This window comes from Pezoporus flaviventris, unplaced genomic scaffold (assembly GCF_033815535.1).
Source record: "Pezoporus flaviventris isolate CSIRO_AGI_PZ_B2104156 unplaced genomic scaffold, CSIRO_AGI_Pfla_v1 ptg000045l, whole genome shotgun sequence".
NCBI classification, from domain to species: Eukaryota; Metazoa; Chordata; class Aves; order Psittaciformes; family Psittacidae; genus Pezoporus; species Pezoporus flaviventris.
Window position 1 is genome coordinate 19037541 of NW_026892593.1, and position 26084 is coordinate 19063624.

Consider the following 26084-nt stretch of genomic DNA (forward strand, 5'->3'; position numbering starts at 1 on the left):
ACAACCACCAGCCCTGGACCAGCTACATGTCCTGCTCCCATCACCACATACTCAACTCCACAAGAGGAGAATTCAGTGCTGTGGCTCCAAACCCTGGGAGTCAAGAGACTTGTGTTCAATTCCTAGCTGTGCCATAATGATGATATGGGTTACACAGCTCCCTTTCTGTGTCTCTCACCTTATATTACATTTAAAATGAAGTCTTGCCTCTCCTGCCTCTATCCAGTTCACAGATGCCTTGAAAGCATTAAGATGCTTTCTCATAATGCTGCAATTCCTTTAGCATCCAGGGGGCGGGGGGCAAGTCTTCAGTAAATAAACTACTTCAATGCTGAAGGACAAAAAAGCTTTGGAGGGGATGAGGCCCTCTGGCTACCAAACAACAAAAAGGGCCCAGATGAATTGTTTAAAAGAAAAAACAATAATATATTATATTTTTAGCTTATCTAATGATATTCTAAGGACTAGTTCATTATATTTTAAACAGTTGGGGCAATGCTCTGTCCTAGAGCTGAATGCTTTAATGCCGCAGGCAATGTAACTATTGCCTGAGGCATGTATAAAGTCTTAAATATAAACCTTGGCCCACGAACTAAAATTACTAATGGAATTTGGCTCTAGACACAGAAAGGGTTTAAAATCTCCTGTCTAAAGCCCTATTTGATCATGTTTCCTTTGCTGGTTGCAGTATACTGTATCAGATATGTGACTACCCAGATTCTTGTGTTGTGGTTACTGTATTCATCATAATTACCTCTACTAAAGACTTATTAAGCCTATATTTCTATTCAGGAATTTCCAAATAGAAGTATCAGTTGATAGGTTACGCACCATACATGCATTTAAGCCTGGTATGTCCAGGATGTGTTGGCCAGTGGAACCTTGACAGCAGACAAGACATGCTGGGTTCACTGGGCACTCTGTGCTCAGGCCATGCCTGGAGGCACCAGTCACCCTGGGTATCTTTCAGGGGCCAGGCCTGGCCTGAATCATAGAATCATTATGGTTGGAAAGGACCTTCAGATCATCTAGTTTCAACCCCCCTGCCATGGGCAGGGACACCTTATGCTAAATCATATCACCCAAGGCCTTGTCCAACCTGGTCTTAAACACTGCCAGGGATGGAGCATTCACAACCTCCCTGGGCAACCCATTCCAGTGCCTCACCACCCTAACAGGAAAGAATTTCCTTCTTATATCCAACCTAAACTTTCCCTGTTTAAGTTTTAACCCGTTACCCCTTGTCCTGTCACTACAGTCCCTAATGAAGAGTCCCTCCCCAGCATCCCCATAGGCCCTCTTCAGATACTGGAAGGCTGCTATGAGGTCTCCACGCAGCCTTCTCTTCTCCAGGATGAACAGCCTCAACTTTCTCAGCCTGTCTTCATACAGGAGGTGCTCCAGTCCCCTGCTCATCCTCGTGGACCTTCTCTGGACTTGTTCCAACAGTTCCATGTCCTTTTTATGTTGAGGACACCAGAACTGCACACAGTACTCCAAGTGAGGTCTCACAAGAGCATGCCAGACACCTAGCCATTTGTCACAAGTTCTTTTTCATCCTGGTGAAAACCTCTGGCAAAAAAAACCCAGAAAAGATGTCTTGGAAACCCAGATGAACAGCAGCCCCAGTGAGAGCAGAAGTAGCAATTAAGCCTTCTGTTCAACCTTCTACATGTCCCAGACCAGTCATATCCATTCCTTCCATTTGGTTCTGTAAATCTGTTGTGAGGAAAGACAGACCCACAAAGGACTGGTTGGACAGAGCCTTGGGAGACATGGTTTAGTGCGAGGTGTCCCTGCCCATAACAGGGGTTTGAAACTGGATGATCTTAAGGTCCATTCCAACCCTAACTATTCTATGTTTCTATGACTGATATAGCTGCCTTTGGAAGTGGAATTTACATCTCTGACTGAGGTGTTAATAAGTTACATGTGACAATAACATCCGGCAAATAAGGGGAAGTTCTGAAGAACAGGCAAAGCCAGTTCAGGGAGCAGGGCAGAAGGATGCTTGAGCTGATGTTGGTCGGTGTATCTGCGTGTGATAACCAGCATATCTCTTAAATATCATGTTTAGCTAAACTCTGACTATGTTCTATGTAATTACGACATTCATCAACTGAAATATATTCTTTGTTTAGGGGGACTGGTTTGTTGGGGTATTTTTCCCCCAGGAAAGAAGGGATGGTAGAGCAGAAAAGGCAGGAAATGTAATCCACTTCTCATAGAGTAATTTAAAGAATATTTAATCAGATGTGATTTAATTTAGAGGTGCAGAAGCATACTGCCAAGTGAATCACAGCATGACTGAGAGGTGTTGTTTAGTCTGGTGGAGAACTGATCTATCAAAACTGGTGAGAACCATTATTAAAGTTATGACATTGCAACATTTCTCAATTGAGGGAATATGCTGCCCGATTTCCTGGTTTCTCTGTCAGAATCTACTCTTTCTTTAAAACAGCCTACTTAAAGTCCCTCAAATTTTGCCAGGCCTTGAACATGCAGTACTGGCACACACAGCAGTCATACCTGGGAAGAAATGCTTTGCAAAAACAGCTAAAGAGAATCTTGTAAGTGTTTGGAGAATTTTATAATAGGACCATGATCTTCAAAGTACAAAACGTGCTACATTTTGGGCCAACTACATGGCAAAGACCTGCATTCAGTGGTTTAATTTTCTTTGCCAAGCTAAATTAGACCTTTATTTTCTTTTATAAATAAACTAGTGCCACAAGGTGAGAGCATCAGTTGTATTTATCATCTTCATTGGGAAGTCCATCATGAAAATTCTTCTTTTATCCTTTCATCCTTTATTCCTCTGAATTCCCATTTAGAGGGTACTGTTCTACATAATTATTAGAGCATCCTTATTCTGATTTTAGTTTATATTTGGGTAGCACAATGTTGTGCTAAAACATGACCTTTAATATACTAGTTCTGAAGAAAAATTTGTTCCCATGAAAGAACTATTCACAACAAGTATGAGAATGTTGTAAATGAATATGAAACACAAACAGCTCTTTAGCCAGTAAAAAAAAGTGAGGAAATGAGTCAAATTACAGACTGTGTGCAGTTATTTTTACAAACTATTCTAAATATATCCCTTTTCCATACAGATCATATTCTTTATATAGGATATAGTTCTTGAGAATTGGTGGAAGTGGAAACTTCTTCATGGATGACAGTTGCTGCAGTCTCTTTAACCCCAAGAGCTTACGTATTTTCAGGCGACAGAGATGTTTCAGTGGGCGAGGATTGTCTAAAAAAGTGATAAAGAAATGGTGGGAATATCAATGCCATTAACAGGGATTTTAAGCCAGTTAGCAATCTCAAAACATGCTCTAGTAAAATCAGTAGCACAACCTAGTATCTTGGGGCATTACGATTTTACCACTACCAAATACAATTCTTGTCACTTCAGAATTGTGACGATACACGAAGCTGAGATCAACCAAACTTCCTCTGTCAGCTAACTGCTTAGCATTATTGTCTCACTTTGGGAAATGTCTCACTTTTGGAAATATATACACTGCACTGTCTCTGGTGCACTCATGGCACCATCCATTTCATCATTAAAGCAGCAGGGCCAGACCTTCTCATGCTCAGGCCTGCTGAGTCTTCTAAACAAATACTTCTTACCAGAATTTACCTCAGTCAGAGCACTCAGTCTAATTTAGCCTTCCTAAGCATAACAAAAACTTTCACCATACTTGGAATATCAGTAGTTAAGACTACCAAAGTATCTGGATGTTCCTGTGACACTAACAAAAAGGAGTTCCTCTGCATGCCAATGTAAAATACTGAAGCAAAATTAAATATAGGGTACCAGTCTTAAACCTAAATATTTTTTACAATCTTAAGTTAAATAAAATTCTATTTAAAATTAAAAAGAAAAAGAGGTCAAAATTAATGCAAACAGAAAGAACATTTAATACATTCTTCAAAAGATTTCTTTAAGTTAAAGTGGGTATAACTTATCTCTGGTGCCACCAATAGTGGAAGGTGCAGGCTAACATGTAGAAATCCAAAATTAAAGCATACATAAGAAATATTATTCAATCATGTTATTAGCAATGACAACTCTAGATGTCTATCATGTAAATCAGAATTAGGAAATGATGGTACAGAGGCTGTAATGGAATACTCATTAACATCACCTATCACCTTGAACATAGCCTAAACCATGCTCTTACAATAATTCTTCAATGATTAATGGACTTGAGAGACCGAGGGAGCACAGAGGATGGAATTGCAAGCAATAATCCTCAATAAAAAGAGTTGTGCCCCATAGCTGTGCAATGACTAGTGTCACATGGGTTAATAAGGTGTTTGAGAAGTACCTCAGTAATCCGGTTTAACTAAAAAGGCTTCCCACACAACTGTGACATTCCTTGTGAGATTAATTCCTGCAGATGCATGTTTGCCATATTCCAGACTGAATAGCTAATTTATGAGCAGTGGCAATCTGTCTCAAGAACTGGATGACAGGCACAACCTAGTTCTTGGCTAGTACATATTTGGACTGCTAAAACACTTTGGATGAATGTGACCCTACTTCAGCAATTAAAATTCTCCCATAATAGAACATTATTAACTGGAAGTTATATATTTACCCAATATTTGACGTATCTCTGTCCACTCTTTCTGTGTTTCCAAGACAAACTTAATTTTTGTGCATAGAGGAACATAATCCATGTAGTCTATGAAAACACGAACCACTTTTCCTGCTAGATGTTTCAACCAAGGAACAGCAATAAAGTCACAGAACTGAAAGGAAGAACATAAGTCATAAGTTAAAAATCTGTGCAGAATGCCAAAATTACACATTTTCAAGCAATTACACAAGCTAATTTAAACAAAGTATTAGCAATGACATTTAACAGTCATAAACCGATGTCTCGGTACATTACTTCAAAAGTAATTTTCTTCCATCCTTAACCTTTGTGATGCCTTAATTCATCTGGACAGTCCTGAAGGCCAATAATTACTATAACATTGCTATAATTTGCAGCCTTGTTTTGTTCAACAGCGATACCTCTTTGGAAATACATCCACACCACTGGTTTAGGATAGGAACAGAAATTCCAGAACCCTGCCTCAAAATTTCTTAAAACATCCTTCCTAAAGCTCTAATATAAGAACCCCAATCTAAAACCAACCTATGAACATAATTTTCTCTATCTCAGAGTAGGAAATGTAAATGGTTCTTTTATTTTAAGGGTGTTTTAAAAAAGGATTTTGCCAGTATGTTAATCTTAATTCTGCACAGTAATCTGGAACATTTAAAGATGGCTTATGGAAAGAGCAAAGTGAAGAGAAGGAAGAAAGTTATGTATTTACTGGATTATCCTTTATTACAGAAGAAGTCCACCCAGGGAGAATCTCTTCCTCTGGAGTTGACCACACAAAAGAATTTCCAAAGATATCTTGATGCATACAGTCAAAACACATCTCCACATTATATCCATGATTGAGCAACAGCCTCAGCATCACCTCATCATTCAAAGCATACTGAATGGCACTGGGGAAATGTGTATCATTAACCAACATAAAGTAGCAGTTGACATTTGCTCCATAAGATAGAAGCAGCCTTACAGTTTCATGGTTGCCAGCTCTCACTGCCACAAGAAGACAGTTTAAAGGATCCTTGTTTGGATTTGCCCCCGCTTTGAGCAGTATTTCAGTGCAAAGAATGTCATTGTTAGAAACAGCAAAATAAAGTGCAGTTTTCCTTTTGTCATCGTAACTATCTGAAATGTGTTCAGCCAAGAGAGTATTGACACTAAAACCATGTTCAATGAGGAGCTCTAAACACTGTGAGTTCTGGCCATCTGCTGCTGAGTGAACAGGGCTTATTCCACTTTTTTGGATTGCAGTTTGGGATGTGACCGGAATGAGATACTTCAGGGCCCTAAAAAACAGCGAGAAGAACTAGTTAGGCATCGGTTTCCTGAATAACAAGAATGACCCTGATTCAGCTATATGCTAAATTACCAGCTAGACACTTTAAGCAGGAATATGCAAACACAGAAACACCAGTTTTGAACACTATCAAACAGGCCCTTGGGTTTAAGTTGTTTTAGTGGTTTTCACTCAGATCTAAGGAGTATGTTTTGCATTTTGCTTTGTTTATGTTAAAAAATGGCTTGAAAGTTATTTCAGACTAATGCTACCGTAGGCGTTTCTGAAATATAAATGCAAGTTTATAACATTTGCAAGTTTACCATTCTTCAATGTGACCTTCTGCCACATTGAATCTTAAAGAAAATGTGAAGGTCAAGCTCATACTCACAGGTAATGCCCCTCATAAGCTGCTTTGTGTATGGGAAGCAGTGCTGCCTTAGTAGGCACATTGCCACTTCCTCCATATTCCAAAAGAAGGGCTATGCAGTCTGGATTACCTCCTCCGGCTGCTTCAAAAAGTATCGACGCACCATCATCTGCTAAGGCCTGAACATCTCCACCTTGAGAGGATATAATTATGTTCAAAATGATTTGCAGATCATATGAATAATCCCAGAGTACTTTCCTCTTCATTTTCAGATGTATTTAAATTAAAATGATACCAAAACAAGAAATATTTCTTGTGGCAAATTTAAAACTCAAAAGGCTAAAACAAGGGATGTACACAGACAAGTTCAAATGCTCACCTGAGAGAGGTCTGCTTTGAACATGTGTTACAACTGAGGATTTCCAAAATTCTGGCATATTTCAAAAATACTTAATTTCATTAATTAATACTAATATAATTCTGCACAGGGGAGGGAGGAAGCGAGAGGGAGAGAGGGAAGGAAGGGAATGACAAGAGTAAAGAGAAAGAAAGAATGGCAAGAGGGGCATGTATAGCAGCAGTAAGGTCCTCCTTGACTGAAACGGATTGGTATCAACTCTGCCACTCCTCTCGTATGTGTTATGGAAACATGCAAACATCACTCCAGGCTAGCAGGAACTCTCACATATGCTTCATTTCCTTCCAAGAAACCAATCTTCTCATTCATCACTACTCTCTCCTTCCTTTTCCATGATCATGCTAAAACACCCCAGCAACCAGGTAAGACGTATGCCCGTGCATATCTTTACGAATAAAATACATACCTTTATGAATAAGATGCTCCAGCACATCACAGTGACCGCATTCAGCAGCTACGCCTAATGGTGTTACTCCATATCCATCCTTAAGGTTCACATTTCCGCCATTCTTCAGAAGAAGAGCAACAATGTCTTTGCGTCCCTGTTTTGCAGCTTCATGCATTGCTGACCAACGTTTCACACATGGCTGGTGGATACTACAGTTGTGCTTAATCAGAGTGGACACCATTTCAAAAGAGCCCCCTCTTACAGCTTGAAGATATTTTTAAAAGGAAGAAAATAATACATTTTCAGGTATTTTACCTTAAAAGTGAAAGACATCTATTAAGTTCAGAAAGGCTTTTCCTTTTGTACTGATATGAGGAAATTAAAAAGATTCCCAGTCCTAGAAATCTAGGAATCCAATTTACCGGTAAGTTAGTGGTAATGTCAGCTGCCCAGGAAATCAAGGTAAACCAACAGAAGCTGGAAAATATGTCAGTTGGGAGCACGGAGGGCAAAAGCAGCGCCACTTTGATTCTGAGAAAGCAGAAGCAGGTGTATCAAAGGAAAGCAACAATGAAAATAACATATTTGAATACTGTTCTTACTTCTAACATTGGTGTAAACATTACAGTGTCCCCAAAAAAATCTGCTTGCGGCTTTGTCATCTAGTAACTCTAATTCTAATGTACTCAGTGGGTGTTGTCAGTCAAAGTACAGTTGATATCTGTCATACTTAGAGGCCATGTTCTGTCCTTTTAGGTTCCATGGTTTTCAAGGGTAACTACACCTGCAAAATTATTTACATATAAAATAGTGATCCTGAGTGAGACTCTAATTTTACTTCTGAATAAGAGATCTCTCCACTGACTGGTGGGCAGCCAAGAGAGGTAAGCATCATAGGCTTAACAAGTTTAACTCTTGTGAATGTGCCATTATATAGTTAAGAAGGTTTCAAAGAGGCAACACTCTTTGTAGTTAACCACAATTGCTTTGAAGTAGAGTATTACCAAATGTACCTGGAAGTAGAAATCATCCCAGTAGACAGAAACTTCTTCTGCAGTTACCTTTTTACTAAAGAGCCCTTTGGTCCAGTGATTTAAAATTAAAAGGAGTAACTAAAAAATGAGCATCCCCTATTAAAAGTCAAGTACCTGGTCCACTAGACAAGTTTGAAATGTATGATGCACAGCAATATCTACATCCACATTTTCAGTGCTAAGTGACACAAAACCATAAGAAGCATCACATAAGCAACACCTAACTGACAAACCTCACTTTCATAAGTTTGTATAGAGAAATATCTAGGAAAATAAACTGTCATTACAGGGAGCAAAGACCCTTTTCATTAGTTCTAGGTAACTCCTTGCAGCATTCATTAAAAACAAAGGCTACAAATAGCTTTGAAGTTTCATAGTTTAACAGTTCCTAAAAATAACTTAACAAAGTTAAGTGCCAAGTGCAAGGTCCTACACCTGGGTCGGAGCAATCCCAGGCACAGCTACAGGTTGGGCAGAGAAGAGATTCAGAACATCCCTGCAGAGAAAGACTTGAGGGTGCTGGTCGATGGGAAAATGAACATGAGCCGGCTTCAGTGTGCGCTCACAGCCCAGAAAGCCAACCACATCCTGGGCTGCATCAAAAGGAGCGTGACCAGCAGGTCGAAGGAGGTGATCCTGCCCCTCTACTCTGCTCTTGTGAGACCTCACCTGGAGTATTGTGTGCAGTTCTGGTGTCCTCAACATAAAAAGGACATGGAACTGTTTGAACAAGTCCAGAGGAGGGCCACGAGGATGAGCAGGGGACTGGAGCACCTCCTGTATGAAGATAGGCTGAGAAAGTTGGGGCTGTTCAGCCTGGAGAAGAGAAGGCTGCGTGGAGACCTCATAGCAGCCTTCCAGTATCTGAAGGGGGCCTATAAGGATGCTGGGGAGGGACTCTTCATTAGGGACTGTAGTGACAGGACAAGGGGTAACGGGTTAAAACTTAAACAGGGGAAGTTTAGATTGGATATAATGAGGAAATTCTTTCCTGTTAGGGTGGTGAGGCACTGGAACAGGTTGCCCAGGGAAGTTGAGAATGCTCCATCCCTGGCGGTGTTCAAGGCCAGGTTGGAGAGAGCCTTGGGTGAGATGGTTTAGTGTGAGGTGTCCCTGCCCATAGCAGGGGGGTTGGAACTAGATGATCTTAAGGTCCTTTCCAACCCTAATTCTATGGTTCTATGATTCTAAAGCAAGACATTGCAGAGGAACCTTCTAGAAATGCCTCTGGGCCTTAAAATGTTAATACAGTAATTGCATCTGACAAGTCAACAAAAATTTGGAGAATGAGTTTACTGGTAATTGTATTATAGATTGTATTTTCTAATATTGTATTAATTTTGTAGATTGATTCTCTTCAGGAGAAATTAGAAGCTAATATAGCTAAATTACTCTTGTATAGTAAAGCTCATTTAAGTCTACCAATAGTATAAAAACTTCCAAAGGAATTCTCTTTCTTTGAATTGAGGTATTATTTAGAAATGCAGCTGAAACTTATTTTCAGTGAAAGAGGGGAGGGAAGTGACGTGGAAGATTCTGAAATTGAAAACACTTGCCTACTCTGGAAGAAATCACCTGATAAAACAAAAATCTCCAATAACCTCCAGATCTCCACAAAAATACATTTAGGCTAATGCATCTGCTTATTCTTACACTGTACTTGTACCTTAGGAAGGTCAAACAGGACCAAAGGTTGGTAAAGGTTTTATAGCACCTGAAGGTAGAGATAAGGTTCCTTTACAAAAAAAATAGGTCCTGTTTTCTTAGGAGCAGCTCAGAAATCACTTAAAGCGTAAAGGGCATCTAAGGTGAGCTCAATGATCACATAAAGCACAAAGGGCATCTAAGGTGAGCTCAGTCATCACATAAAGCACAATGAGTGCTGAATGCTGGGTACATTTCACCAAGTGCTGGGCATTTAGTTTCATGTAAAATGATGACCAGCATCTAAACCACACAATCCCACAGGAGTTCTAGGGTGAGTACTTGGCAGATGGGAAGTGCTGCCATTCGCTCTGATTAAACCCAGGGAGAAGAGACAATTACCAATAAGAAGTGGAGTTTCTCCTTTGTCATTTGTGGTATTGGGCCAAACACCCTTTTCCAACAACGTTCGGACATTCTCCGCAAAGCCAGCTTTTGCTGCCAAAGTTAATGGTGTTTCTCCATCACATGTTTTGTATTCCCACATTGCTTTATAAGATGCTAGAGTAAGAAAGTGAGAAAAGGTAAGACAAAACTAAAGCACAAGGCTGTTAACACATACACATATACTAGAAATCCTTAAATGTTAAGTCTTTATGAAAATTACTTGTAATTATGTTTAACTTAACCTAACTAGTACTGACAAACATACTGAATACTGAACAGTAATTTTGTTCTGTAGGTTTCTGAACAAAACATTAAAAACAGTCCAAGTTCTCTGTTGATGCAAATTAATGCAACTTTCCCCAAAAGAAAATTTCCCCAAGTACTTAAACAATATAAGCAAGATGCTCCATGGAGGATTTGATCATACTTTGTTTATTGAGAAGTTCTAACCTGTTGTCATGCATGGCTATTTATTGCTCTATGATTCTTTGGTGCTTCCCTTATATTGTGGGATATTTTCACTTTACTCACCATCTAGAATGGTTTCAAGTATTTGCTGAATAGGCTGAACTGCAGCCTCATGCAGTGGAAACCACCCTCTTTCATCAGCTTCATCCAAAGCGTATTTCTGTTTCACTAGTTCTTGGAGCCCAAATACTTCACCTTAAAAAATCCAACAGATAAATGAGATGCAATTGGGAAAATAATATACAGAAAGCTTATTTTTGCAAAGGGACTATTTTGGTTTAGGGTTTTTACCTTGCTTTATGGATGTTACAATTTTCCTATTTTCCTCACTAGGTGGTACAAAACTATCCAAAAAAAAAGCAGAAAATAGAAAATATAAAGAAAAAGTAGATGCATTCTAATATTTGTTCAGTATTTCCCATTAGGTTCTCATCTCAGCCAACTTTCCTTTGAATATATCAACTACAAACTTGATTAGTCTTGTGGCCTCCCATGTTAAACTTGTTCTGTGGTCCTTCAGAGTACCTAAACTGCTCAAGTGCACAATTCCTGCGGAGGACTGACCTGATAAAATTCCTAATTTGGTGAAGAATTCTGACATGGACTAAAAGCTGTATTTGCCCCACACTACAAAAATGATCCCATCAGATTCAGAAACCTTAAGACAGCAAACAAGAAGGTGACAGTGTCAGAATGTTAATATTCACTAATGCAGGAGAGTTTGATGATCTCAGTGGAAAAATGGTACCATTTTCCCTGGAAAAGAGCTGTAAGAATTTTAACAATACCATTTAAACCTCCATGAGATGGGATTTAATTATTGGTGCCTGCTAGCTCTTTGAGCTATTCTGGTGGTAAGAGCATATTAAAAAAATAGATCAGATTTAATAAAAAAGCAGCCAAATAACCCAGTGGCTCCGTGGAGAGCTTTCAGTGAAAAGGGAGACTCCAGTCCTACAACAGCCCAATGAGGACCCAGACCTCCATGAGAGCCCACAGGAAATGGGGAAATGTTAACAGTCCCCCATGACTTACAGTTCTACATCCTTCCATTTTAGAAAGAACAATCTACAAAATGTATTTATGGAATTCTTGCTGAAGAACTATTAAGACAAAGTTTAGCTTTATTTGATACACTTTTCATAAGAAGGTAAATGGCCTGAAAAGCAAAGTATTAGTTTAGCCAAGTAAGTATCACTTCCCAAAGCTCTCATCATGCCACGTAGCCCAGCTAAGCCCTACATTTCCTAATTACAGGAACCACTCTTAACCATAATACTGAAGTCATGTATGAACCCCCACTGGAACACCCCTGTGCTGTTTTCATTGGTGTTCTAGTTTGGACTAAATACTAATGTCTCAAAACGTTCTTTAAAATATGGCATAATCTCTAACATATTGAATGGACAGTACCTGTCATTACAGCTGGAAGACACTGGTGGTTTGGCCCCATTCGATTCTTGGATGCTAAGCTGTATGGCATACTCAGTGAGCAGATCTTCAACCAAATCTTCTCTTTCATCCATCATTTTCTATGGTGAGCTACAATGATGAGCTATTTTGAGATACACACAAAAATATACTGCTAAGGATCATATCTTGCTTAAGGTACTTTTTGTAATAAAATCAGGTGTTTCCATAAATGTCTTTTAATTTAATAATGTTTTTCTGAGTTTATTCCCCGGTCTAGTGGCAAGTGCCCCTGCCCATGGCAGCAGGGGGTAGAACCAGGTGATCTTTAAGGTTCCTTCCAATCCAAACCATTCTAGGATTCTATTTTAAAATGTTAAAATTCCCATCTAAAGATGCTGAACCCTGGAAACATGTAGCACTAGACATGCCATTTAGGAAAAGCTCTCTTTATTGTTCACACACTGCATTTATCATCTACAGACAAATACTGGAAAATTTGTGAACCACAAAAAGGAACTTTTCCTCTTTGAAACCTGTGGTCATCAAGCCAGTGAATATATGTTGTCTACAGGAGCATGAATAACGAATAGTAAACACAGTTATCACCTCAGAAATGATTCCTGTCAAACACAAGCATTCACAAATTCATGAACACAAACACAAACACATATACATTTAAAAATTATAGACAGAAAAAAGAAATGCACTCAAATTGTTTGAGAATTATTGACTTCAAACATGCCTGGCTGCAGCTACCTAGGTTTTTACTACTGGGTTTAAGGTTTTGCCAATTTTTCTGTTTTATTCAATCTTAGTGGATTCAATCTTAGTTTGTCCTTTAATCAGGCAGAGAACACCAGATGTTGAATTATTTTTAAGTTTTAAACTACTACTCCCACAGTTTACATGCACTGTGCCTATCCCACAGAACACTTATCATTGCCAAATTGTTGCACACATACTAAACAATTATATTAAGCATCTGTTGTATGTTTCTGACAGAATAAGGGTAATTTTGCAATTAGAGAAGGAACATTGCAATTAGAGAAGGCCATTTTCTGAAAATTATCTTCAAGGTAAAGTGCTAACCAGTTTCCTTTTTAGACTAATTACTGCATTGTTCCTGCAAATAGTAAGCCAATCAAAGTACTACAGCAAATATAATCCCACCCACAAATACTTTACTACTTAGAGTATTACAGTAAAGCTTGCAAACCAAAATTAAATTAGTAAGGGCTGAGCCAGAAGTTAAGGGGCTCCTGGATTCAGATTCCACGTAATGCAGCTTCCAACCCCTTGCATGGCCCAGGTTTTTAACTGCAAAGATGGACTATCTGAAGGAAAGTGGAAAAAATCTCGACTTCCATCCCACTTTCTTTGAAGGAAAAAATAATACAATTTTGGTCTTGACTGACACTTCTGTCTGCAAAAACCTTCCACAAGTAACAATAAATATTCATGGACACATTTTATTTTGGGGCTTAGAAGAATAGACCTTTATGTTGTTCAGAAAAGACAATGATTCTCTGAAGGGTTCTCTGCTCCCTCCTTTGGTGTCTCTAACCAAGGCTTCACCATAACAGTGCAAAAGAAGATTTCACACATCAGTTTGACTGGTGAACTTGTCAGCACAATGCAGGCACATGTATCAGAATGTTTCACATATTACCTAATGTTAAATCTACTTCACATCATACTAACTCTGAAAAGTTCTCAAAGTTATCTTCTGGCATACTGAAGTTTAGGCAGAACTTCTCATGCGAAAAAGGCTTCTGAAATTACTGAGACTACTGACTGACTGCCATCCTGTTGGGCAGGATGTTTGTTTAGTTTTAATGTAATTTGCTTTATTCAAAAGGAAGGTATCCCATGCCAAACTTCCAAGGTGTAATACAAACCATAGCAACTTTAACATGCTACACAAAACAACGCAGCTGAACATCGTTTTTTTTGGGGAATGCTATCACAAGTTTCTTACTAACCAGAATGTAAAATTCTCATAATCAGTAAGGCCATGAAACTGAGCCTCTCTTCCTCATCCCTTTTTGGCAATGAACTTCACCAACAGGCAGGAGAATTCTAAGTCAAGTTCTGTTGTGCATTTATTTTCACATTTTTATAAATATTTTTCTAATTCTTAAAGCTTCCATCATTCTGACAAACCTTTTAGATAGCAAAGATAAAATCCCTCTTTGCCTTGCAGATCAATAAACACATCTACAACCTCTTCTCGTCATCAGCTAAAAGGGAAGTATGTATCCATTAGGACAGTGCTCCTAATGAGACTAACCAGTTAATTTATGTAAGATAATTCCTTACGGAAAACCACATAACATTCATTATCTCTTGCTTCCTCCACAACAGCTCAAAGGCAAAGAGAAGCTACCTCCCCTTTCTTCACACCTTACATTTTGAAAACCCTCCGTTTGAAGACTTCATGACACTGCTGAAACTCCTGAAGCATACTTTTAATGAATCATGGTCACCCAGTAAGATCCACATGGATGGACACTTGTGCCCCACAATCCCTACTGAAGTTGCTGTCCTTAGGAGAATTGAGACTGAAAATTATGTTACAGCCCATTGTATTATATCTGCCCTAGAGCCTGAACCAAAAAGACTTAGACCCACACATGGAAAAGTGTCTGAAAAAGAGGCTGGTTTGGTATATTACAGTATCTATATGGTCTAGTCCTGTGAGGTGATCAATACCCTCCAATGTTACTGATTCCAAGGAGAGAGGCAAGTGTACAGAACACCTTGCAGTATAGCTGTTTTGTAAAAAAAATCCTTTTATTTCTGGAAAAACATGTATTGCCTTTCTACCTCCTCTTTCTCTCCAAAAGATTAGAGGAAGAAATCAGCTTACAGGTCATTATGGAAACGTTTTTTCCTCTCGTCATGTAACTTCCATACTTGTTTGGTCAGTCATCTCCTGCAGTGCTGTATTCCCCAGATGGATTATGCCACAGGCAACATTAAGCTCTGCTTGAACACAGGTTTAACCAGAAAGGTCTCAGATGAGCAGTGTTTCAGAATTGTTGTGTGCACTGCTTTCAAATTATCTTATCCCACAAAAAATATATTATAAAACAAGAAAGTTAGTAAGGTACCAAGCGGCTGTGACAAGGTAGAGTAAGTATAAGGCAAAGAGCTCATCACAGCAGAAGTTCTGAACACACTGCTATGGGTCTATACACGCTGCGAGATCCTGACTTACGATATCATTGCTGGTAATATACTGTGTTGAGGTGACAAGTTCCGACTGAGGAGTGGATGTTCCACTAGGATCACAGTGGAATATAACAGTGTGGCTGGTACACTGAGCAGCAGCAGAGACATCCCCGCTGCACTACGTGATGTGGCAATGAAAAAGCTAAAAATCTCAGCAGCAAGATCTTCCATTCACGTATGGAAGCTTTGCAATTTCCAGAACCAGGCACTAGATCACAAAAAACAACTGCAAATGCTTACTCTAAACAACTTTTGCTTTTTGTATTACCAAAAATATTTTCCTTAAATAACACTGAGTAGTCTGATATTTTTTCCATTTATGCCTGAAAAACTAGATATACTTCTCGCTGGCTTCCTTAAAAAATAAAAGGGTTTGCTCTCTTAAGTTACTGTTTTTTCATAGAAATAAATCTGACCTACTTGCTAATCATGGAAGTTGCATCTTTCCTTGGAAAGCAGTCATCACTTCTAAACACATAGGTATAAAGTTAAAAGTTATGCGAGTGCTAATGTTATTCTAATTTCTTATCCTTAAAATAAACTAGACAATCCTAGCTTTGCTTTCTATAAATAGAGGGCCCTTAGGCATGCAAAGAGGTTATTCATCGCAGTAAAATAATTAATAGCAATCTAAATTTGGACTCAGTCTATTAAATACTACAGTTTTAAGCTCTTTCTCTGTTAGTCTAATTGGCGAGCATACCACATATTCTCACCTTTGCAACCCATTATCTTGCCACTGTTACTTTGGGGCCTGCTTTTTGAACAGCCAGGAATGGTGCCCTGCAAGCTGATGGGTCCTGTGATACTTCTAAAATTAAACACGCAGTTGCTAGATAAATTAAGGTCTGACCTTGTGCAACTGTAACATAAGCAGACTTGACCCACAGGAAAGTATTACACATGACTTCTCTAAAATCTCGACAAATGTAACACGAGGTCTGGATGGTATAATAAGATTATCTGTGCCCTCATTGGTTCAACAACTCTCATTAAGAAAATAAATTATTTGCCAACTTAGTCTCAAGGGCTACATTAAAAAAAAGCTGTAACGTATTTACATAAATTAAATCAAATCTCTGAAGACTGAGCCTTTCACTAGTTGTAGACCACCATATTACACCACAAAACACTGATATCTGAAGCTGAGAGGATGCAAAGATTCAGTGACAGACAATTACTGTGCTTCTTTCACTAGATTTAAGAACTTGAAATTGGGCAAAGAAGCAGGAGGCACAGCACCACAAACAGCAATGATGCAAAAGCAGAATAACCTCAAAGTAACATCAACAGCAGCAGTACCCAGCAAGTTCAGTCACATGCATGGGATGAGGAAGAGGATGGATATTTATCACTGATGCCACACCTCTGCCTTGTTTTGGTTTTAACCAATTATTTACTGTCTTTACCAAAATGAACAGACAAGAAGGAAATGTAACAAACTGAAACAACGAACTTATAACTTATCAATTGTTCTGATGAAATTAAATTGTTATGCTGTGAACCCTTCTGTGCCCCATGATTCACCTGCATTTACAGACCCATAAAACTGTAAGCTTAACTAAGGCATTACATGTATCTCATCTTTGGACACAAGATCAACAAAAACATTTAATGACGATAAATAATACTGCAATTTCTGACAGGGCAACTATTTGTGGAACTTCTGTGGACTGATTTAATGAACTATCTATCTCATCAACATGGCTTAGTATTTTTTACTATCTGTACTAGGACGTGGTAAGGACACCTACACGCTTGGGTTGTCTAGACAGAGTTAGAACTATTGTTTGAATGATGCTGATATCACCAGGCACAGCGCGATTTGTCCTGTGGTCGATTAGTATAATCAGGAGACAGATCATCTGGTTGGATCCTCACAGAGAAGGGTATAATGCAGAAATAATCCAATAAAGAAAGACGGAAATGTTTTAAAAATGTCATTTTGATAGGAAAGAGGGATTCTCAGTGTTTTGGAAAGAAACTCCAGGTCTCTCTGATACAATCTCAAAGAATGCCTGGAAGTGGAGAAGCACAAACGTGAAATTCTGATGTAACCTGTATTAATAATTTTGCTTAAATTATGGAATGGCGGGAGTATGTGTCTTATTAAAAGACTGGCTTTCAGGGAAAACTCCAACTTGTTTTGTTGGGTTTGCTTAGCAGTGATGGAAAAGATGAGCTCAAGAGCAGGCCAAAGGAATTCTGAAGAAATATTTGTCCAAATAAATACCATGTAAACTTACAGTTATTACTAATATTTCTCATCATGCAAAATTCACCCTTTAAATCAGCAGCTAGGCCATAATGATACACCTTAATAGAACAGCTGGATCTTCAAATGAATGTCATGTTTATATCTACCATTATTTTTTTCTCCCATTCTCATGTCTCTTAACATATTTTTCTTTTTTCCCTTAAGTATTTTATACTTTTGCTTTATTAACTGAGCAATCACCTATTTGCCGTATTCTATTACAGCAATCCTTATTTTTGATTCTGTAGCTAATTAACTACATCTAACACATTTTCCTGGTCAAATTTTACAGCTAAAGTTCATAGAAGGTATAGGCATGCATCTGCTTATTAAACAAATTCCAGAACACTTCTGTGTATTCTCTGAGGTAGAAATTTACCAACCTCAGGAAGACCTGACTGATAAACAGATGCATACAACCCTTTAGTATAGTAACTTTGCAAAAAAATAGGTAACATTCTAATTGCTTATAAGCTTCTACATTATTTCTAATGAGACCCATTCCCAGGCATAAAAATTCCTACTGTGGCACACAGCATCAGTTATCAATCATATTTTTTTTACATCACAGAAAGCTTGAATTCATCTAGTAGAAACTTTTGCAAACCCTAACATGTATTTCATGAATGTCAGAAACTGACATGTATTCAAATCACATGTATTACACCAAAATCCACCGTGAGAGAACATCTTTATTTCCAAGCATACATCAAACAAAACTGCTGAGCGGCAGCCAAACATATTTCTGACACTTTTAAGGCTTGACATAGTTGTTTGACCCATGAAAGAGAGCTCTGAAATAAAGTCTGAAGCTTGGACTCTGCAAAATATTTTGGAAAATCAATCCAAAGCTATGAACCTATCACCTGGCAAAAGCCGGTTGATTTCAACTGCTGTCACCACCCAAACACATCAAAAAAATTACACTGCATCTTTATTAGAAACGTGCTAAAAATCTAAATGCACATATCACACATACAACTTCTGTGTGATGCATTTCTAGAACAGCTCTTTCAATGAAGTACTTGTCATTTAGAAAATTTTAACTTCTGCACACTGACCAAAAGCTGTCTTTAGAATTTTCACGTCCACCGCTATGAGTAAACATGTTTTGATTTAAAAGGGGTAATCAGATCTGTGATTCTTCTCAGTGCAGCAAAGCACAAGCTGCAGCGTACAGCTACAGCAGACCCTGCCCACCAAGAAGCGCTGAGTTACAAACCCCCACCTGCCGTCGGGTCGGACAGCCGCCTCGAACAAAGGCCGCGCACGACCCCGGCCTGTCACAGATTCAGGAACAGGACCCGAAAGCAGGCCTGGCTTCTCATACCGAGCCAGGCCTCCCACCGAGCCAGCCCGGCCTCACAGAGACACCGCCTCCCCTCCCCGCCGCTCCAGAGCGAAGGCCCAGCCACCTGCCACCCAACCGGCCACCACACCACCGAAACGGCCCGGTTCTCTTCAGCGGGGGAAGCCGCCCCGCACCGGCCCAGCCCGACCCGCAACCCCGCGGCCGAAGAACCGGCCGCCTCATCCACCACCATGCGCTTGCGCCCCACCCCACAGCCCGGCGCTTACGTCACCGCAGTGCCACAAACCGCATGCGCGTTTCTCACGGTCCGCTCTGCTTCTCTCGCTGCTTACCGGGACTGGGGCCGGCGCAGCAGCGGCGCATGCGTAGAACGGCGTCCTTCGCCGCGTCCTCTAACTGGTCCCCACAGGCGCCCGGCGCCCCGTGCGCGCATGCGCGCGGCTGACCCGGTGTCCGGCGGTGGAGGGTGGAGTGGGGCGTTTCGCGCAGCGCGGCTATGGCGGGGGCGTTGAGGAAGGTGAGGTGCCGTGCCGGGCGGGTAGCCTGCTCTGCAGTGGGGGTCTGTCCCTGGGGAGCGGCGGGCGAGAGAGAACCGGGCGCCCCGCGAGGGCAGGGCTGGGGGGAGCATAAGGCCCGGTTCCGCGGGTCAGGCGCCGGGTGCTCGTAGGGCAGCAGCGAGTTACCGGAGGGGCGGGTCCGAGGAAGGAGGCGGGTAAACTGGAGCTTGCCGCGCCGGGGAGGCTGCTAGCAGCCGTCTTGTCCTGTGGAGACTCCTTTTGCTCGCTCTCCCGCCCTGTCATAGCACCGCAAAGCGTATGGGATCCCGTGTGTGTAGTGTGAGGCGGAGACGTGTCATGGAGTGGTCCCCGTCAGGTGTATATTGAGCCAAGACAGAATCCTCGGGTAGCACGGAAATGGATGCTTAGGTATACTAAATGTGTTCATGCTCTGTGTGCAGACCACTGGACTTGTAGGATTGGCCGTAACTGAAAACCCTCATGAGGTATGTCATGACTCTTCTTGTGTATTTGATGGAAATTGTCAGCGAGATGAAGGCTTTTGGGTACATATTTCTGTAGTAGGTACACTGTGTAGTATAAAGCAGTCACAACTTATAATAATTCCAAAGTGAGAGGGAAATGAATTCTCAGAAGTTTAATTGATACCATTAGGAGTTTATTTTGTACATTTGCTTTTTGTTGCATGTGCTAATTTTTGAGAACCTCCTTGGTATACATAGTTTTATGAACTAGTATTTGATTTCTCTAATCTCCAAGGTAATCTTTCCCCAGGTAGTTTTTCAGAAACTGATGGTTCAGATGTGAATTTACTAGATTTTTTTTAAAGTATGGTTAATATTAGAAACACAGATTTTATTGTTTCCATTTTACATCAAACATACTACAGATTGCAACTTTTTTTTTTCCTTTGAGGACTCTGACAGTCCTCACTTTTCAGTCCTGATAAATCCCAGTCTTAACCAAGACGCAGTTCTGTGGTTCAGACTTACTTACTTTGTTAATCCTACTTTTCTGGATACTATGTTGATACTATTCTGAATACTATAACCCTCTATATTTGTGTATAGTTAGATAGCTAGTAGGTTAAGTAGGACAAGTTAAGTAATTCTAGTTGTGTAATTTAACCATGTCTTGTCATCACTTCAGCGCCTGCGAATGCTGTATACAAAAATCCTTGGTGTCCTGCAGAACATTCCCAAAGATGCAGCATACAGGAAATACACTGAGCAGATTATAAATGAGCGGTTTAATTTGGTGCAAACGGTAAGTACGGTGCTGCTTCATAAATGTTACGCATGAAAATATTTTTAGGATGAGAAGAATGATTTTCCAGATGACTGGCTCTTTTCAGGAGTATATGTACCCTTCAGGTATCAATTCAGAAATAATTGAAGACGAGGTTTATTTTTGTTACTGACTGAAACATTTTCATGGTATATTAAAAAGAATTGTTAATTTCTTTCTGATTTTCTGTGTGAAAATTAGAAGAAAACATAATTTTTTTAGATACGTTTTTAGGAACAGTGGTAATTTCCACACATTTGCACAAAAATGCATGTACTCTTAACAGTGTAGGATCTTAGCACAATCACACAATCACAGAATGGTTTGGGTTGGAAGGGACTTTAAAGTTCATCTAGCTACAACCCCCTGCCATAGGCAGGCACACCTCCCACTAGATAGGGTTGCTGAAAGCCCAGTCCTTCCCTTTGACATTTTAAACTGCATTTTGGTACAGTAAACTATGCAATACTGGAATTGTGTATTTAAGATGATAATTGGAAGGTTGCATATCCTTTTATAAAAACCTAAGATCAAAATTGTCTTCCAAAATACATACTGAAGCCATGAGCTGCTAATTATTCTTCGGATGTCATCAGATTGTACTTGTTTTTTTTATATTTATCACTGAGAGTTTAACGTTTGATTTCCAATAAGAAAAGTGTGTGAGATTTCTTTGATAATGAAAAATGGTAGAAGCTAGCTAATTTGGTGCAAGGCTTGGGGAAGATTAGAGCGTGATAGAATTATAGAATCATAGAATAGTTAGGGTTGGAAAGGACCTTAAGATCATCAAGTTCCAACCCCCTGCTATGGGCAGGGACACCTCACATTAAATCATATCACCCAAGACCTCGTGCAACCTGGTCTTGGACATTGAAAAGGATGGAACACTCACAACCTCTCTGGGCAACCTGTTCCAGTGCCTCACCACCCTAACAGGAAGGAATTTCCTCCTTATATCCAATCTAAACTCCCCCTAAGTTTTAACCCATTAACCCTTGTCCTATCACTACAGTCCCTAATGAATAGTCCCTCCCCAGCATTCTTATAGGCCCCCTTCAGATACTGGAAGGTAGCCTTTTCTTTTCCAGGCTGAAGAGCCCCAACTTTCTCAGCCTGTCCTCATACAGGAGGTGTTCCAGACCCCTGATCATCCTCGTGGCCCTCCTCTGGACTTGTTCCAACAGTTCCATGTCCTTTTTATCTTGAGGACACCAGAACTGCACACAGTACTCCAAGTGAGGTCTCACAAGAGCAGAGTAGAGGGGCAGGATCACCTCCTTCGACCTGCTGGTCATGATCCTTTTGATGCAGCCCAGGATACGGTTAGCTTTCTGGGCTGTGAGCGCACGCTGCCTGTTAATGTTAATTTTCTCATCGACCAGCACCCTCAAGTCTTTCTCCACAGGGCTGCTCTGAATCTCTTCTCTGCCCAACCTGTAGCTGCGCCTGGGATTGCTCTGACCCAGGTGTAGGACCTTGCAGTTGGCATGGTTAAACTTCATGAGGTTGGCATCAGCCCACCTTACAAGTGTGTCAAGGTCCCTCTGGATGGCATTCCTTTCCTGAAGCATATCAACCAAACCACACAGCTTGGTGTTACTGGCAAACTTGCTGAGGGCGCACTCAATCCCACTGTCCATGTCACCAACAAAGATGTTGAACAAGACCGGTCCCAACAAAGATCCCTGAGGGACACCACTCATTACTGGTCTCCAGCTGGACATTGAGCCATTGACCACAACTCTGTGTGCGGCCATCCAGCCAGTTCTTTATCCACCAAGTGGTCCATCCATCAAATTGATGTCTCTCCAATTTAGAGACAAGGATGTCATATGGGACAGTGTTGAATGCTTTGCACAAGTTCAGGTCGATGACATCAACTGCTCTACCCCTGTCCATCAGTTCTGTAGCCCCATCATAGAAGGCCACCAAATTGGTCAGGCAGGATTTCCCCTTAGTCAAGCCATGCTGGCTGTCACCAAGCACCTTGTTGATTTTCATGTGCCTTAGCATGCCTTCCAGGATAATCTGCTCCAAGATTTTGACAGGCACAGAGATGAGACTGAGTGGTCTGTAATTCTCTGGGTCACCCATTTTCCCTTTCTTGAAAATGGGGGTTATATTTCCCTTTTTCCAGTCGTAGGGAACTTCACCTGACTGCCATGATTTTTCAAATATGATGGCCAGTGGCTTAGCAACTTCATTCACCAGCTCCTTCAGGACCTGTGGATGGATTTCATCAGGACCCATGGACTTGTGCACGTTCAGATTTTTAAGATGGTCTCGAACCAGATCCTCTCCTACAGTGGGCCTAGGGTCTTCATTCTCACAGTCCCTGCATCTACCTTCCAAGACTTGGGTGGTGTGGTCAGAGCCTTTGCCAGTGAAGACTGAGGCAAAGAAGTCATTCAGAACCTCAGCCTTCTCCAAATCCAGGGCAGCCATTTCTCCTGAGAGCTTCCGCAGGGGCCTGCGTTGTCCCTAGTCTATCTTTTATTCTCTACATACCTACAGAATCCCTTCCTGTTATCCTCTGCCAAGTTTAATTCTAACTGGGCCTTAGTTTTCTTAACCTGGTCCCTATCTTCCCAAACAGCATCCCTGTACTCTTCCCAGGCCACCTGTCCTTGCTTCCACTTTTTAAAAGCCTCTTTTTTCATTTGAATTTTCCTCAGCAGCTCCTTACCCATCCAAAGCGGTCTCCTGGCCCTCCTGCTGCACTTCCTTCTAGTTGGGATTCAACACTCGTGAGCTTGTAGCAGGTGATCCTTGAATATCAACCAACAGTCTTGGGCCCCCCTGCCCTCTAGGGCTATATCCCATAGAACCTTACTAAGCAGGTTCCTGAAGAGGCCAAAGTCTGCTCTTTTGAAGTCCAGGGCAGTGAGCTTGCTGCATGCTCTTCTCACTGTCCTGAGGATCTCAAATTCGACCAGCTCGTGGTCGCTACATCCAAGGCTGCCCTGGAGCGTCACATTTCCAACAAGCCCTTCCCTGTTGGTGAGAACGAGGTCAAGCATGGCACCTCTCCTTGTTGGTGATCTGGTTAAACTATTGTTTTCATAGTTTATGTGGGCTTTCTACTTCTCAGTAAATACAGACATTTATTTATGTGTATTTGAATACACAGGAGACTGACGTGCAAAAGCTACAGGACAAACTGAATAGTGGTCACATAGAAGAAGTCATTTTACAGGTAAAATGGGAAAACCAGATACAAAAGAGAGCTGTGGTTTTCAGTGTTCTTTTGGCTAAGCTTTGGTCAGAAAATCAACAGTTTTCCATATCTTCATTTGTGGCAAAACAATCAAACATAAAAAATCTAAAAATGAATTGTCATGTGATTGGGATGACCATGCTGAAACCTAACACAGTTAGTACATGTTTACTATCATGCTTACATTTGTACCTTGGTGTACCTACACTTGTTCTTACAGTCTTAAATCAGCAGAAAGGGCAGAAGGTGATTGAATAATATTGGGGAATAATCCAGATAAATTGGAAAGTATCATGAAGTTATCATTGGGAATGCCTTGGTGAACAGACTGCCTGCTATTTGGGGGTGATTCAATATGGTTTTTAGAAACAGAACCCAAAATACACAGTTCCTTTTGATAGTCTGTAACTGTGATAGGTAGTGACATCACCTAGATAATGAAGTAGAGATAATTTAATAGTCAGTTGTACAGAATTTAAGAATTTGTATATGGTGTTTATTAACAGGCTGAAAGTGAGCTTTCTCTGGCAAGAAAAATGATGCAGTGGAAACCATGGGAGCCTCTAGTTGAAGAACCTCCTTCTGACCAGTGGAGATGGCCAATCTGATTTTCAAAAGGGTGTAAGCTCTTGAAAGTTGAAAAAAGTTAATTATTAATCTATTATTTCTGACAGTTGTCCTTAAATTAAATATAATAACTTCATAAAAACATGTTTCATCCCAATGTCTGTTTATATTTAGCAGTCTAAAGACTGCTTCCAATTTCTTGGGAAAATGTTTTTTGGAAATTTCTTTCCAGCTATTATACAACCTTTGGTTTAGTTTCTTTAATAATTTATTATTAACAGGGTATTTGTGTCTTTTTATTTTTACAATCTGCATCTGTATGTTAACAAATACCGATATTACAGGCTATTTGAAATCCGAATCCAAGTTGTAGAAAAGTATGATCCTGCCCTTCTTTTGCCCCTTGGGTTGTGCATTTTTGCCAGCCACTGCCGGTGTCTAACCAGACAAATTCCGAGATCAGGGTTTGGTGACTGGTGTCTGCCCACATCAGTGGTAATTCTGTCTCGGGGGAAGCTCTGGAAAGACCCGAGAGTGGATGGGCAAGGGGAGAAGGAAGGCTGCCCCTGAAGGTGAGGGTAAAGAACAGGTTTGTTGTTTAGCTGGTAGGTTACCATGCTTGGCATCATACGCATTGCACAGACTTTACTATTGGGGTCTTACAAAGACTTGGTATATAAACATGTATACGTTATAGATGTATACTATTGATTCAGACCTTGACTATTATGTAGTAAAGGAAGTAAAATAGCTGATCTTTCTTGATATATCTGGCTAGGTTCTTTCAAGCATTTAAATGGAAACAGTGCCAGCCTTTCCTGATTGTTTACAGATTTCAGCTTACAAGCTCCAATTAAAATATCCAGACCGGATCAGAGGGATTATATGAATTTGCGTTTACTCCTAGTTTTTTTCAGTAGTATTGATAAAGTTCTTACAAGTTTAAAGAGAAGAATATAGCTGTATGACAGAAATCTGCTGTTGATTAAAGTTTACAATAATGACACTGCAGTGTGTAACATTATGTAACATAGCTGGTTTTCATAGTCATTAGGCCTATAAGTTTACCTGTGACATCATTATTATTAATAATTAATTACGTCTTTACATAGTATTTCATATAGTCAAGGTATTAGGGGAGTAGGACAGTGGAATTAAAAAAACAGGAAGTATACCTAGGGTATTGACTCTAGCAACTATTTTCACTGCATTCTTTAGCATTGTTTATTTCAACTATTATTACTATCATTACAAAAAGTTTTAGATTTTGAAGACTGATGTCCTGGTTTAAGCTCAGTTGTCAATCAGCCATGCAGTCCTCACTCACTCCCCCACTTTCCTCCCCCGGCTCCCAGAGGGATGGGCTGGAGAATCAAAAGAATGTAACTCTCACGGGTTGAGATAAGAACAGCCCAGTAACTAAGGTATAACATAAAACCACTACTGCTACCAATAATAATAATGATAAAGGAAATAACAATGGAAGAGAGTACAATACCACCTGCCGACCGATACCCAGCCCGACTGAGCAGTGAACTAGCCCTTCCGGATAACTCTCAGTTTACCTCCTGGGCATGACGTGCTGTGGTATGGAATACCTCTCTGG

General features: G+C 40.3%; 2 protein-coding genes across 11 annotated transcripts; one reads left to right on the forward strand and one right to left on the reverse strand.

Annotated features, from left to right (window-relative positions):
- Positions 1-2225: 2225 nt before the first annotated feature.
- On the reverse strand, positions 2226-19258 carry ASB15 (ankyrin repeat and SOCS box containing 15). Of its 8 annotated transcripts, none has more exons than XM_061467579.1 (10): positions 19153-19258; positions 12084-12225; positions 10962-11014; positions 10734-10865; positions 10158-10316; positions 7096-7341; positions 6293-6464; positions 5341-5911; positions 4614-4767; positions 2226-3259 (listed from the first exon to the last, which is right to left on the reverse strand). In XM_061467579.1, the coding sequence occupies exons 2-10, from the start codon at positions 12197-12199 to the stop codon at positions 3087-3089; spliced, it is 1776 nt and encodes a 591-aa protein (XP_061323563.1). In that variant the 5' UTR covers positions 12200-12225; positions 19153-19258; the 3' UTR covers positions 2226-3086. The 8 variants fall into 8 exon arrangements, with proteins under 8 accessions (XP_061323563.1, XP_061323564.1, XP_061323565.1 ...); XM_061467580.1 differs by having other exon boundaries at positions 12084-12212; positions 19153-19183; XM_061467581.1 differs by lacking the exon at positions 19153-19258 and adding an exon at positions 16034-16422 and having other exon boundaries at positions 12084-12212.
- NDUFA5 (NADH:ubiquinone oxidoreductase subunit A5) lies at positions 19252-24622 on the forward strand. Of its 3 annotated transcripts, none has more exons than XM_061467584.1 (5): positions 19259-19403; positions 19845-19889; positions 20554-20670; positions 23825-23890; positions 24418-24622. In XM_061467584.1, exons 1-5 carry the CDS (start codon positions 19383-19385, stop codon positions 24517-24519), a joined length of 351 nt encoding a protein of 116 aa, XP_061323568.1. In that variant the 5' UTR covers positions 19259-19382; the 3' UTR covers positions 24520-24622. The 3 variants fall into 3 exon arrangements, with proteins under 3 accessions (XP_061323570.1, XP_061323568.1, XP_061323569.1); XM_061467585.1 differs by lacking the exon at positions 19259-19403 and adding an exon at positions 19687-19713; XM_061467586.1 differs by lacking the exon at positions 23825-23890 and having other exon boundaries at positions 19252-19403.
- Positions 24623-26084: the final 1462 nt, after the last annotated feature.